Here is a 13,587-nt window from a genome sequence, read left to right on the forward strand (position 1 = left end):
TAAATGGGGCCACATCAGGCTGGTGGATGGTCACCAGTGGGGTCTCTCAAAGCTCCATTTTAGGGTCAGTCTTCTTCAATGTCTTTAGAAATGATTTGAGTATAGGACTAGAAAGTGTTCTGAGCAAATTTGCTGACGACACCAAACTTGGAGTTATGGACTCTGATAAGGGTGGAAAGGCCTTGCAGAGAGATCTGGACAGATTGGAGAGCTGGGCGATCACCAACCGCATGAAGTTCAATAAGAGCAAGTGCTGGGTCCTGCACGTGGGACAGGGCAACCCTGACTATATGTACAGACTGGGCGATGAGACGCTGGAGAGCAGCCCTGCAGAGAGGGATCTGGGGGTCGTGGTAGACAGCAAGTTGAATATGAGCCAGCAGTGTGCCCTGGCAACCGGGAGTGCCAACCATCTCCTGGGGTGCATCAACTACGGCATCATTAGTTGGTCAAGGGAGGTGATTGTCCCACTCTACTCTGCGCTGGTGCGGCCTCACCTCGAGTACTGTGTGCAGGTCTGGGCACCACAGTACAAGAAGGATATTAAACTGTTGGAGAGTGTCCAGAGGAGGGATACAAAGATGGTGAAGGGCCTAGAGGGGAAGACGTATGAGAAGTGTCTGAGGGCACTGGGCCTGTTCAGCCTGGAGAAGAGGAGGCTGAGGGGGGACCTCATAGCCGTCTACAACTTCCTCGCGAGGGGGAGTGGAGAGGCAGGTGACCTATTCTCTGTAAACACCAGTGATGGGACCCACGGGAATGGTGTTAAACTGAGGCAGGGGAAGTTTAGGCTGGACATCAGGAGGGGGTTCTTCACTGAGAGGGTGGTTGCACACTGGAACAGGCTCCCCAGGGACGTAGTCACTGCACCAAGCCTGTCTGAATTTAAGAGACATTTGGACTGTGCACTTAGTCACATGGTCTAAAATTTTGGGCAGACCTGTGTGGTACCAGGAGTTGGACTTGATGATCCTTATGGGTCCATTCCAACTCGGGATATTCTATGGTTCTATGACCCCCGAGTTCAGGTCATGCCACTTGGATGGGGGTTGAGTGGCCTTGTTTGGGGTCCAGAGCCTCAAGACTTGGAATGATTTGGACTGAAAACTGAGGGTTCAAGCCTCCATTTTGAGAGCCCAAAGTCGCATTTCAGGAGTTGAAACCCTCCTTTTTCAGCACAAAGCCCCATATCGAGGTCAGAAAACTCATTTTACCACCCCTGTAAATACTGAAAAGGCGCATTAGATGCGGTGCTTAGAGACATGGCTTAGTGGTAGACTTGGCAGTGCTAGGTTAATGGTTGGACGTGATGACCTGAGAGGCATTTTCCAACCTGAACAACTCTATTGAGATCAGTTGAGCGAGGGACAGTTTAGTTTGGCAATGAGGAGACATTTCTGCTCAGGAAGCAGTCAGGCACTGGGACGGGTTGCCCAGGGAGGTGTTGGTGTCACTGTCCTTGGGGGCGTTCAAGGGGAGGTTGGATGTAGTGCTTAGGGACATGGTGCACTGGGTGGCATTGGTGGTGGCGTGATGGTTGGACCAGGTGACCGCGGAGGCCCTCCCAACCGCAACGCCTCCACGCCGCTATTTAGGGGCGGGCACTGCAAGATGGCTCCCGCCCTGCGGGCCACACTTCCCGCCCCGCTTCAGCGCATGCGCACAGCGCCCCGCCGCCCTGCTCGCCCCGGCTCTGCACGGAAGTGACCTCACCTCTCCACTTCCCCCCTGCCGCCTGGCGACCGGTGACGCGAGAGGCGGGACGCGCCCCCATTGGCGGGGAGGCCGGGCCGGGCGGGCACGCGCGCGTGTGGCGGCCGGCGGAGGATGTCGGCGCCCCTGCGGCGCGTGCAGCAGGCGCCGCGGCACCTGCTGGTGTGCGAGAAGGGCCACGCGCGCCACCCGCGCTCGCGCCACGCCGCGCACGTGCGGGACCACGCCTACAACTGCCGCGTGAGTGCTGGGGGGGGGGAGCCGTTGGCGGCCGTTGGGCGGGCGGCGGGCGCTGAGGGGGCGGGCGCGCGGTGCCCCTGTGCGGGTGGGCACAGGGGTGGCACCGAGCTCAGCAAGGAACCCCAGCTGCTCCAGGCACCTCGGGACATTAATTTCTTATTCCCAGTGATAAAGCACGCCGCGTGAAGCCATGCTTTTGCGCAACGCATCGAATGCTGTTGTGTAGCATGTAATGTACAAAATAATAAAACAAAAAGTATCAGCTGTACACTGAGACGTTGTGCAAGTTCATTTTAAAGACAGTAGTTTGAAATTATTTTTTCATCTCATTTTGGCGTAATGTACTGGTCTCCTTGAAACGTAAAGATTTTCTTTTGTATTTCTTGGTTTTCCGCCCTGTGTATAGTTTAGGATGTGATTTACATTCCAGTTGTGTTCCTAACAGGTGTCTGTTTTGATCCCTGAGTGTGGTATGCTGCCTGAAGTGCTGAAAAGCACCGTTGCAGACTTTGGAGTGTACTATCTGGTGAAGAATTTATCGGTTCATGAACTGGTTGCTCATGAATTCATCGATTCTTTTGTGAAGAAAGGTAAGGAGGTAACTGGAACATAACAGACACAGTAATGTTGTTTATGTTTTCATAAAACACAAATTTATTTACTGCTATTTATTCTGGTATGTGTTTTAAATGAAGGGAAGAAAAAGTAGTAAGAAAATTCTCTCTGCATTTCTTTCTCATTTTTTTTTCCGCTTTGTGGTGTCTATATTTGTTTACAGCTGATGGGTCCCAAACAGTTAGGATTGCTTCTTCGTTTTTCCTTATTCCATCTTAATTCTGCAAGCCAGCTATCAAGAGGGCTTCTACGTATAATCTCACCTCTCATCTTCTGCTCTTAATCTTAATGCAAATTCCTGCAGAAATCATCTCCCTTCTGTCTTTCTGGTTCCTTCATATTTCACCACAGAGCAGTGTTCCGCTGCTGGCAAAGCCTGTGCCTATTCTCTAAGATGAAAACCAGGCTTGCTGCTTTTCTTTTTTCTTCTGGCTGATGAGCTTGTGGTGGTTCATGTTGATGTAGTAAGAGCAAAGAGGATGCAAAGAAAGATTGAAAAGATGCAGCCTGTGCCCAGCCAGCTTGTTTTTACATACTCCATGTGGGCTGTTTTCATCTAGTGGGGCCTGTTTGTCTGGCTCCTGATAAATATTATACTCTTGAGATGATTGCCAGGGAGGCAAAAAGCTTTAAAGAATAAAGAAAGGGGAGAGGATGACATGTCAGAGAAAGAGGAAAACAAGAAATATATTACTTGCTAAACGTGGGGCTTTTTTTCTTAGTCTCATTTACTTTAGTCTCATTAATGTTTTTTCTGCCACTAGTTTTATGGAAGCGGTATGACATTAGTGTATTGACTTTACAGGATCAGGCTCTGTATTTTGAGAAGCACGTTTAAAACAGATATTTAATCTGGAATATTTAAACCAAATTTTGTGGCAGTATCTGACACACAATATATTGAATAATGTGAGCATCTTCCACCTTTTTTAATGTGAATTAATAACATCAATATTTCAGGATAAAAGTTTATTTGGTTGCACATGCAAATAAAGTGCATCCATACTGGGGCATATTACCGACGTTATCTCTATTACAAATTCTTTAAAACAACGCCAGGCTAAAGTTTATAATAAAAATAATAACAAAAAAAAAAAAAACATTTCGCTTGAGATGGTGGAGGAAAGGTACCTGATAAAAAATGAGAGTTGAGAATGACTCCAGATATATTTGACATGCTTAATTATCTTGATCTTTTTCCTGTTATCTTTCTTCAGAAATGGTCTAATCTCATGGTTTTCTGCTTTACTATTAAAGGTTCATGCTACGCACTTACCTATAATACAAAAATTGATCAAGATAATACTGCAGCTCTGCTACCAACTGGTATGTTTTGTTCTTTTAAATAAGATACACATTTTCATTATGGTCTTCAGTGTTGGTTTTGTTTTGTTTCCATTTGGAATTATGTGAACTAGAAAATGTGCCTGCCATGTTAGTCCACTTTATTAGAAGTATGCTTGAATTGATAAAATATTTAATTTTAACTTCTTTGATTCATGCTGTTAACTTTCCTTTAGGTAAAACAATTTTTAAAAAATCAGCGTAACTAATTTATAGTATTAGATTGTCAGTGCTTCCTCTGACATACTAGTTGCTACTGAGGATTCTTTTTGTGAATACGCTGCATTACAAGTTCTTGTTTCCTACTAGTCTTAAAGACACAGTTTGTACCAAAAAAGAAATAAGTAGAGAAGTTATTAGCACTGCTTAGGAACACTCTTTAAAACATTGTGTTCATTATTTGAGAAGTGTATAATGTGTTCAAAATCTCTGTTCCATTTCCGTCACAGTTTTATGACAAAACACTTCTTAAGTGGGACTTTACATACAAAGAAAATAATGTAACTGTTGTGAAAATAATGAACTGTTGTAGCATTCAGATGTGTCTTCACGTTTCAGGGTATATCAAGCACAGTTGAAAAACAAATTGGATTGTCTGCTCTCTAGCCTAAGATGATAGAGTAGGTGCCTATCAGAGCAGAAGTAAATTCAGATTCTTCAGAGAAAGAATTATTTGATGTATATTATTAACACAGTCCTAGCAAAGTAGATACTTGATAGAGATTGAGTCTGCACAGTACATGGTGCAGTTATTATAAGTGATGCACAATTAATGCAGAGATAGCATTACAGTTTCTGGTGATATCGCCATCTGAAATCTTCAGCAACAGCCTTACTTGTTTATATTCTATATTATGCTGTTACATGCATTAGAGTCAAAATACTGTGGTAGCGATATCTGTTGTGTGAAATTCTGTACCAACTGGCAGCTGCCAGATTTGGCTTATGAACCAGGAAGTGGAGTTGTTCCAGAGCATATCTGCTCATCACTATTAAGCATATTTTACTCCATGTGCGTAGTTCCACAGGAGCAGGAGGTACTGCTTTTCTGTGTTCAACTGAGCAGTGCACGCACAAATCTTTACAAAATTGTGTCCTAGTGTAGTGTTCAACCAGTGACACAGCAATTGTTAGGGGACAAGTAGAGGAAAGACTGAGGAAAACATTTAGGTAGCACAGTTTAAAAAAAAAAAAGACAAATTATGCCTGTCTCAGGAATCATGTTGCACTTTTCTCATCCTAGTACGTAAGACCTGTATGATAAGAAAGAACAATTGAATTTAAATGTACATGTATTTTTTAAGGGTCAATCTGGTGATCAATTTAACTGAAACTAAGGAGTCTGGAGTACGTTGGTAATACCTAGTGATCCAAAGTTAACATTGTATAAAGTACATGGTGCTCAGAAGACTTTCAAGGGAACTAAGTAGAAGGTAATTTATATTGTGAGTTTTTTTTGTTATAGGAAAACTAATTCTGTCAGTGGATAAAGATACTTATGAGGAACTTGGACTGCAAGGTCGCCCTTCTCGGTATTCTGGCAAAAAAGCAATGAGATATAGTAAGTATAATTTATAGTTGACAATGCTTATTTCAGATTGGTCTGAGAAGCACCTTGTTAGGATGTTAAACCAGTAGTCCAAAACTTACTTTTCCTTATAGTTGGTTGTTGTCTACATGATATTTTTCCAGATGCAGATGAAAGGGTTGCATGAAGAGAAAAAACAGAGTTTTTCAAAATAAAGCAGCTGTAAGGAAACAAATGTGAGATATTGTGGGTATTCTATAAAACTTCTAATTTTTGCAGTTTTGATGAAATGTTTATATTGGGGTGATGTAGGATTCAAGAATTTTTGTATACTTTGTGGAGTGTCTATGCATTCTGATTTAAAACAAAATACTAACCTAATTAAAGTAGGTCTGACAACTTCCATGCTCCACACACGTGCGCGCACACACAAAAATATCGGAGAGACTCATGCAAGACTACTTGCTTGAAAGGGAGAATTATATTGTCTGACAATTAAAATAGTAATCTTTATGGTACTCAAAGTTTTAATTCTACAACAGATGCAGAGGAAACATACTTAGTATGATTTTTAAATAATAATTTAAATATCTACTGTGCTATGTCAAACATATTCAAATTCGTGCTAGTGGATATAGATTAACTTTTGAAGAGGAAACTTTAGTATCTACAGTAAGAAATTTGGAAAATAGAGCATCATTTTACCATTCAATTTGTCAGGTAAAATGTAAGATGAAATTTCTGTATGAAAAATGAAACTTCAGTCTGGGACAAATTTATCTAGAAAAAAAGATTTGTAATTGTGTCATTGCCGTACACATGGCTTTTAATGCTAGAAATTTTATTTTATTTTATTTTATTTTATTTTATTTTATTTTATTTTATTTTATTTTATTTTATTAATAGCTTGCCTAGTTACTGAAATATTTTTAAAGACACTGTTTTGGGACTTTGTCACTGCCATTACAAATGAATCTGTCACTGCAGTCACTAGAAAGCAGTTTCAAATTATATCAAAACAAGGCTGGCAGGAGGAGAATATTAATTTATATAATGGGGAGTCATATTTGCATAGTCAAGATGCTGATGAAAAGGTAGTTTAATGGTCTTTGTTCTCTGTGTTTATTTAATTGTTAACTCATTTTTATCATTAAAGTCAGTCAAATGAGTAAAAATGTCTTTTGTATGTTTTTGCAGTTATAACTATTGACTTGACCGATTCCGACTTTCACCCTGATGGCAAGAAACATAAGAGGGTGCTTTGGGCTTTGAAAGAAAAGAAACCTTTAGAATTTGACTTCCTAATGGCTTGGTATAATACAGGTAATAAGAATTAAATGTAAAAGTAAAATTTAATTGCCTTGAAGTCCAAATGTTTGTGGCTTATTGTTCTTTTCTAGTATTGTCCAAATGCATTTTTAGTGGAGTGCGAAGTTAGATTAAATTATGTTTGGGTGTGATTTTATTATTTGTTTGGTTTGGTTGTGTTTGTGCAACTTCTTACACAGCAGATCAATTCAGGAATCTAGCAGTGGTTCTTAGGAGTTATACGTTAGTTACTTAATTTCTTTGTCTCCCTGTTGCCCAGGATTTCTGGCCTGATTTTGCCTCTTTGATAGTTTTGCTCCTGCTTCATAAAACTGTGACCTATGTAACCACTATTAGTATGCACAGTTACATACTTGGTGTAGTGCTTCAGGTGGGGAACTGTGAGTTTCAGTAGTGGTTATGGAACGTGTTCAAAAGTCCCCATTTCCATCACATGCTGCATACACTGATACACACACAGTCTGGTATTACATCATTTTATTCTTAAAATGATTTATTCTTTGTTCTCAAAGTGTTATTCTCAACACTTTGTTGAGAGTGGAGCAGAGTGAGAGTTTGTTATAAGAAATTGTACTGTCTTGAATCATTGTAATTCCAGTGTCCGTTTATCTACCGGTTTCTGATTACATTAAGGATTTAAGTCTTGCACTTCCTCTGAGGGTCTTTTTCCAAAGTCCTCTGTTTGGTTGTATTACCTCAGAACAGGCTGTGTCTAAGGATACGTAGCATTTCTGCAGCATTGACAAAAAACACAGGGGCTCATACTACAAAAAAAAAAAAAAAAAAAAAGCTTGACCTATCAGAGCTGTGTAGCTTTTAGTGTGTTTCTGCTCAGAGTTACTAAAGTCTCCACAGTAGCAGGAGGAGATGTTAGAGAGATCCTTTCCAATCTGCTCTTTACATTTAGTCTTGCCTGACTCTTCAAGACTAAATCTGAAAGTTACTTTAAGAAACTAAAACTGCTTTCAAGCTCCTTCAGCACTGTCCCGTGTTTCACTTGATAGTCTTTCACATATCCCCTCCCCCTTTTTAAGTACTAAATGTATTACAAGTATTCTTCCTTGCTTGTCATACAGAAGTTGTTTAAAGCTTGCAATTTCTGCCTTTGTCATCTTCAGGAAGATGTCACGGTGAAGTCTCCTGCTACCATAAACGGTGACATAAATCCAGCTAAGGTGGCAGATCCTCAGGCTCAGCTTGTTTAGATTTATTGACCCTGGACAGAGAGCAAAATGTCTTTAGGGCCAGTATGTTTTTTACGTTTATTGCTGCCAGTTGTAGCAGCATTCAGGAAGAATAGCATTCCTTTTTGTCAGTTTCTTATGGCCAAAAAACCAGTCAGGTTAATCACTTCATGAATATGGAGTTAAATCAGAATGTCTTTTTGAGCAGGAATTTTTGAGCTTGTAACATCTGAAAGACTTTTCCTGAGTACTGACAAAAATAAAACCTTCAAAGATGTTATTAATAGACATGAGGCACTGTGTGGATTCTGCTGGAAAGGGAAAAGAGATGTATTTTCTTGGGAAGATCTTTGTCCTCCTTCAGTATAGTGCCTGCAGCCTTCCCGCTGGTAACTGATGTTTCTTGCTATGGCCAGCACTGCTGCAGGCCTGTGAACGTTCGTGTCACTTTCCAAAACCAGGGTTTTTAGTTTTCATACCCATTTTTTGTATTTCCTGGTGCTGGCACCAAGAGGAACAGAAAAAGGGAATGTGGAGTGTCTCGTGTCTTTAATGGCAATCAAAACAATCTTTTCTTCTCTGTTCTATTGCTGTAATTTGTATGACATTTTAAATGTTTATTGGCTGAAATTCACTAAACTCCAAGAGAACTTTGATAATGTGCCTGGTTGTTGTTGACACAGAAAGCTACGCTGTAGCTAGATGAATTGCTCTGTTGGAGTCTTGGCTGTAGCCTTTGAGATTTTCTGAAGTTAAGACTATCACTGAGGATCCCACTTGGAGTGGACATTTAAAATGTATAAATTCTTGTTTGACTAAGACTTCTCAGGCAATATTATATGTCCTTTGAGCAGTCTAACGAATGCTTATGGAAAGTACAGACTGCATGAGGATTGTTTGTTTTAATGCATTCCAAACATATTTTTTTTTCATAAATTAACATGAGTTCAGTAGCTGCCTGTCTTTGTCAAAGTGCCTTTCTGCACATGGACAGTCTTCTTTTGCAGGATGATTAAAAAGGGTCAGGTTAGCCTTCCTCCTCAAAGTGATTGCCCTTGGTGGGTTAGATAATGGCTAACGGAGTTGCAGCAGTCCAGAATTTTTGATAGTGAGCCATGAATATTTTGTTCTGCAGCTATCTGTACATTGTTCTTGGATTTCCTCTGTTCATACATGACTTTCCAGTGGTATTTAAATGCTATTCTGGACTTCAGACTTCCCATGAGTAAGGTACTATTTCTTGTTTACTAGAGAACACAATGTCACATTTTGAGAACTGAATATTATCTGGAACTTCAAATTCAGGAGAATTGATTTCACACTAACTATCTTACTGCTTCAAGAAAAAGATTGGTTAATATCTCTTGATTTGTGAGATGCTAATTTCCAAGTTTATGTAAGGTTTTTAGTGATTGATTCAGAACAGATGAAGTCCTAGAGCTGAAGAAACAGATCCTTTCCCATAAAGTTCATCAAGGTACATCTAACTGTTGCAGTCTTACTGCATTTGAAAACTTCTCACTTTTTTTATTTTATTCTCTGATCCTAGTAAAGTGAGATATGTTTTCATTTTGTTTTCATTACCCTTTCCCCTTCAAAGTCCTTGTCTCTCAAACAGTCCTAGAATTTCTCTTCCTATCAGTGATAAACCAGTTCTTAAACTAGTCAACTGCCCACTTTTTCAGTGTCTGCCATTGGGATGGCAGACACCTCAGCCAGGTAGGTGGGAGAGCTTATCTCGATGGTTAATTTTGATATTTCTCTGGGATGAGTTTACCTTCCAAATACACCGCATCTGAAGATGAATTCTCAATTTGTTGTAAATCAAGAATTTTTCTCTAAATCTTACGGCTCATAGATTAGATTTCCCATCGCACCTAGAACATCAGATACCTTGTTTTTACTGATGGGTTAAAGCCTCTGGGAATAATTCTTACATGGTCTTGTCCTCAGCTGAGAAAACTGGAGGATTTACTTACCTTAACGTGCTGGGTAGAAGAATAAATGCCGCTCATATAATTGAAAAGGGATTTTTTTTTGTAGTTGTAAAGGGATATTCCAGGAGAATTTATACAATACTATAGCTTTTTGCAAGGTATTCTTGAGAACTTCCCAATTCACCCCATCAGAGCTGCTCTTGCTTCTAGATGCCGTGCTGCCTCTGGGATGCTTTCTTACACGCAGGTATCCCTCCAGATGCTCTGTGCTTGTGGAAGAAATGCTGCCCGAGTTCACTTGAGCCAAGTTCCAGTTAAATGGTTTTGACCATTTTAATTATCTTCATGTACATTTACCATATGTGTTCTCCCTCTCGTGCCTGAGGAATTTCTAGAGATGCTGACCTGGAGGTGACTTAATGGTGTAATGTATGTATCACTCTTACAGGGCAGCAGATACCTGCATGTGAGCAGGGAGGGAATGTATAGACACTTGTAAGGCAAAATGTTCCTCGGCCTCAGATATGTAGGTGTGGGTATATTTACAGTGTGAATGTATTTGCAGGTCTTGGGGAGCAGATAACATGCAAGTAGCTTTCCTTTCATGCTTTCTTTTTCAGGAATGCTCTGAATTCCTCTTTCTACTGAGTTAATTTCATTACTTGGTCAGTTAATTTTGCTCAGGTTTTCTATTGGCAGTTCTATTTCTTCATTTGCTAGTTAAGTAGTAATTTAACTGAGCTGTACTGAAGTGCTGGATCTTGCACTAATTCTCATTTCCAAGAAGACATGGAAGCCAAAGATGGCTTTTGCAAAAGATAACAGCATGTAAGCAGTTTCAGTTGCAGTTTAACACCGCATGCTGCCTTTTCTTATACACACATACAAATGTTTCATGAATTCTGTGCTCCTTTTGTTTGGTAGTTTTGTAAGCGCTCCTTGTGGTGTTGTGTTGTTAAGGTGCAGAGGGATCAACATTGATGTCATACTTTCCCAAAAACCAAATACGAGCCCTGAAGCCAAAAATAACATTCAGCACATTAAGAGACTTGCAGTGTCCAGCATTGCAAAGTAATGAATTAGAAGGAAAGCCAGAAGAGTCCTGCAGTACAGAAGAACTGTTTGAATGGCTAGGTGCTGTCCTGAATCAAGTTAACTTGTAAGTACTTGAATTTATTTCATCTTTAAATACATGTTAAGTAAGGAAAACCACAATTTATTTTAAGGAAGAATTAAGTAAGAATTAAGAAAGGCACGTTTCTGCAAGTGGGATGGCTGTTATGCACTTAAATGGTTATACTTCTTGAGTAACTTTTGTGATTTTGGAGGTACCCATGAATCTTGGGTGTTGCGTGGCCATTAGTTGCTTGGATGTTAATTTAGATGACATACATACATGTAGATACTACTTGTTGGGTACAAATTTTTGTTACTAAGTCTTTCTGTGGAAACTTTAAAGTTTGCTTATTTCCGTTGTTTTGTATTTGTTTTTTTTTTTTTTTCAGAGACAACAAATCTTCTAGCTTCATATCAACCTATTGCTGTCCTCAGCCAAACACAACAGCGGACCAAGCTTTTTTGTGCACAATTACAGGCTTTATAATTCCTGATAAGATAATTCAGTTGTTGGAGCAGCTGTGGTAAGGGTTCACAGCAGTACATCAAAAAAAATGTGTACTCTAAAATTTTTTAATTTTTGAAATCAGCTTCAAATACTTATTTTCAGTAGCACTACTGGAAGTAAATAAAATGTGCAAAATGAAGACTTGAATTAGGAAATGGGCAGGAAGCTTAATGTCAGTATAAAAAAGCAGTAAATTTGATTATTTTTGATACATACAAATCTGAGAATGGTTGCTCTGTATCCTAGTAATGACTGTGCTTTCTATCTTAATTTCTAAACAGTGACTGCACTGAGCTCCTACGTTTTTCAAATTTTCTCTGCTTATGAACATCAGGTGCTCTCAAATATGCCTGATTTAGCATTTTTAACTACTGATGGAAAATAAGATTGAAATCCCTTTATGATACTGGAAAGAGTATTTCAAGTTACTTCAAGATTGTTATGGCATTACAGTAAATTACCTTATAATGAGTTTTGTTTGTTTGTTTGTTTTTTAAATCAAGTGTAGTAACAACGTAGGGCATTGAATATGGATGAACAGGGTAGGTGTGGTTCTAGTTAAATACCAAACTACATGATACTAGCGTATCGTGGATCCATGTGATGTCTGCCTGTATTAGTGCTACAGAGTGAATTCTGGAAGCTCCCTATGTAATATTTTCTTTTTGAACTTACTTATTATTTTATAAAGCGGGTTTGGTTTTTTTTGTTAATTGCTAATGGCAAATGTTCACTAAAGTGCCTGCATCTTTGATTTTTTACTTTATATTGTATACTTGACCATGCTGTCCATTCCATTATAATTATTGATAACCTTGTTTTCTTCCTTGCAGCTCCTATTTCAGTGAACCAAAACTGGCACACTGGCTGACCTTAACTGTGCATGGCTTTGCAGACAGCCCTGTTTCCTGGAGAGAAAATGAACATGGTTTTCACAAAGGAGGAGAGAACTTGTACAACTTTGTTGTTTTTAGAAATCTGGACTACTGGCTTCAGATGGCTGTAGGAACTTATGACGATTGTCCTCCGTAAAGCTCTGTCTGCAGAAAAAGCATTCTAATAATCCGATGGTACTGTATAGAAATCTAGTAAGATAGTTTTTATAAACTAATTAGATAACAAGTTAGGTTTTAATAAGTTTTATGTGTTAATCTGTTATTTATAGCCCTTAAAGCATGACCTACAATGGAAGGAAAGGATATTTGTTTCTTCACTGTCATACAGTGTGTTCTGAAAGACTTCACAATTCTAGCTTTAAGAAAATGAAAAGTTGTAAGTTCTCTGACTTTGACTGTAGGTGATTTCCTCTTATCCAGGTGTCATTTTGGGATTTGAAGATTGCTACATATTTGGGAGAAAAGCTCGTTTATGGATTTAATGTTTTCTTTCCTTACATTAAAGATCTCTAAAAACTTTGAATTCATGTTTAAGATATTTCAGCCTACATGCAGGCCAATAAATAAATAAATAAATAAATAAATAAAAAGAGGGAGAAGTGTTCTCCACAAGTTGGAAGAGGGAAAAGAAGTGAGGAGCAGTGTCAATAGTGATGCAGAAGACTTCTCGCTGCTTTTATTATTGACCTGCCCACACGCACTCAGAACCCCAAACCTCAACAAATCTCTACTTTTAAAAGTAGCTTGTGATTCTTGCTTACAGGGCAGTCTATAGAGGAGCTAAGGCTTCACTATCATATTATTGCAGGAACACATTTCTGGGAAGAACACTATGGACACTCAAACAATGCAGCTGATGTGAAAACTGCTTTTGTTATAATAAGCAGTAAAGCTAAGAGCATAGCTCTAAAGAATCAAGTTGAACTCCTGTTCATGAAAGTCTAGATGTTGGTGGTTTGTTTGTTTTTTTTTTTGGTGGATCTGTCTATTTTATGGAGTGAGCTAAAGTACCAATACAGGTCTAGAATGGAATTTGTTCACTTAATGCAGTGGGAGGTTGATAGTAGAAGTTAGGGCATAGCTGTAGAGGAAAAAGTAAAGACCTGTCGGGATGAGTGGTGCAGAAAGCCCTTGGAGAACGTTGTTGAGCTTTCATTTTATTTATTTATTGCTTCTC

General features: G+C 39.4%; 1 protein-coding gene across 1 annotated transcript; it reads left to right on the top strand.

Moving 5' to 3' along the window:
- The first annotated feature begins 1,767 nt into the window (after positions 1-1,767).
- Positions 1,768-12,933, top strand: RPP40 (ribonuclease P/MRP subunit p40). The gene is made up of 8 exons (XM_068670813.1): positions 1,768-1,953; positions 2,399-2,543; positions 3,826-3,894; positions 5,378-5,473; positions 6,638-6,763; positions 10,851-11,049; positions 11,396-11,530; positions 12,348-12,933. Exons 1-8 carry the CDS (start codon positions 1,828-1,830, stop codon positions 12,544-12,546), a joined length of 1,095 nt encoding a protein of 364 aa, XP_068526914.1. The 5' UTR covers positions 1,768-1,827; the 3' UTR covers positions 12,547-12,933.
- The last annotated feature ends 654 nt before the right edge of the window (positions 12,934-13,587 follow it).

Source organism: Anas acuta, chromosome 2, assembly GCF_963932015.1.
Source record: "Anas acuta chromosome 2, bAnaAcu1.1, whole genome shotgun sequence".
NCBI lineage: Eukaryota > Metazoa > Chordata > Aves > Anseriformes > Anatidae > Anas > Anas acuta.

Bases quoted from the DNA above. Each gene is read 5' to 3' on its own strand.
- RPP40 (XM_068670813.1), top strand. From the start codon at position 1,828: ATGTCGGCGCCCCTGCGGCGCGTGCAGCAGGCGCCGCGGCACCTGCTG. The intron at 1,954-2,398 runs GTGAGTGCTGGG...TGTTCCTAACAG, and splicing joins ACCACGCCTACAACTGCCGC to GTGTCTGTTTTGATCCCTGA. The intron at 11,531-12,347 runs GTAAGGGTTCAC...TCTTCCTTGCAG, and splicing joins CAGTTGTTGGAGCAGCTGTG to CTCCTATTTCAGTGAACCAA.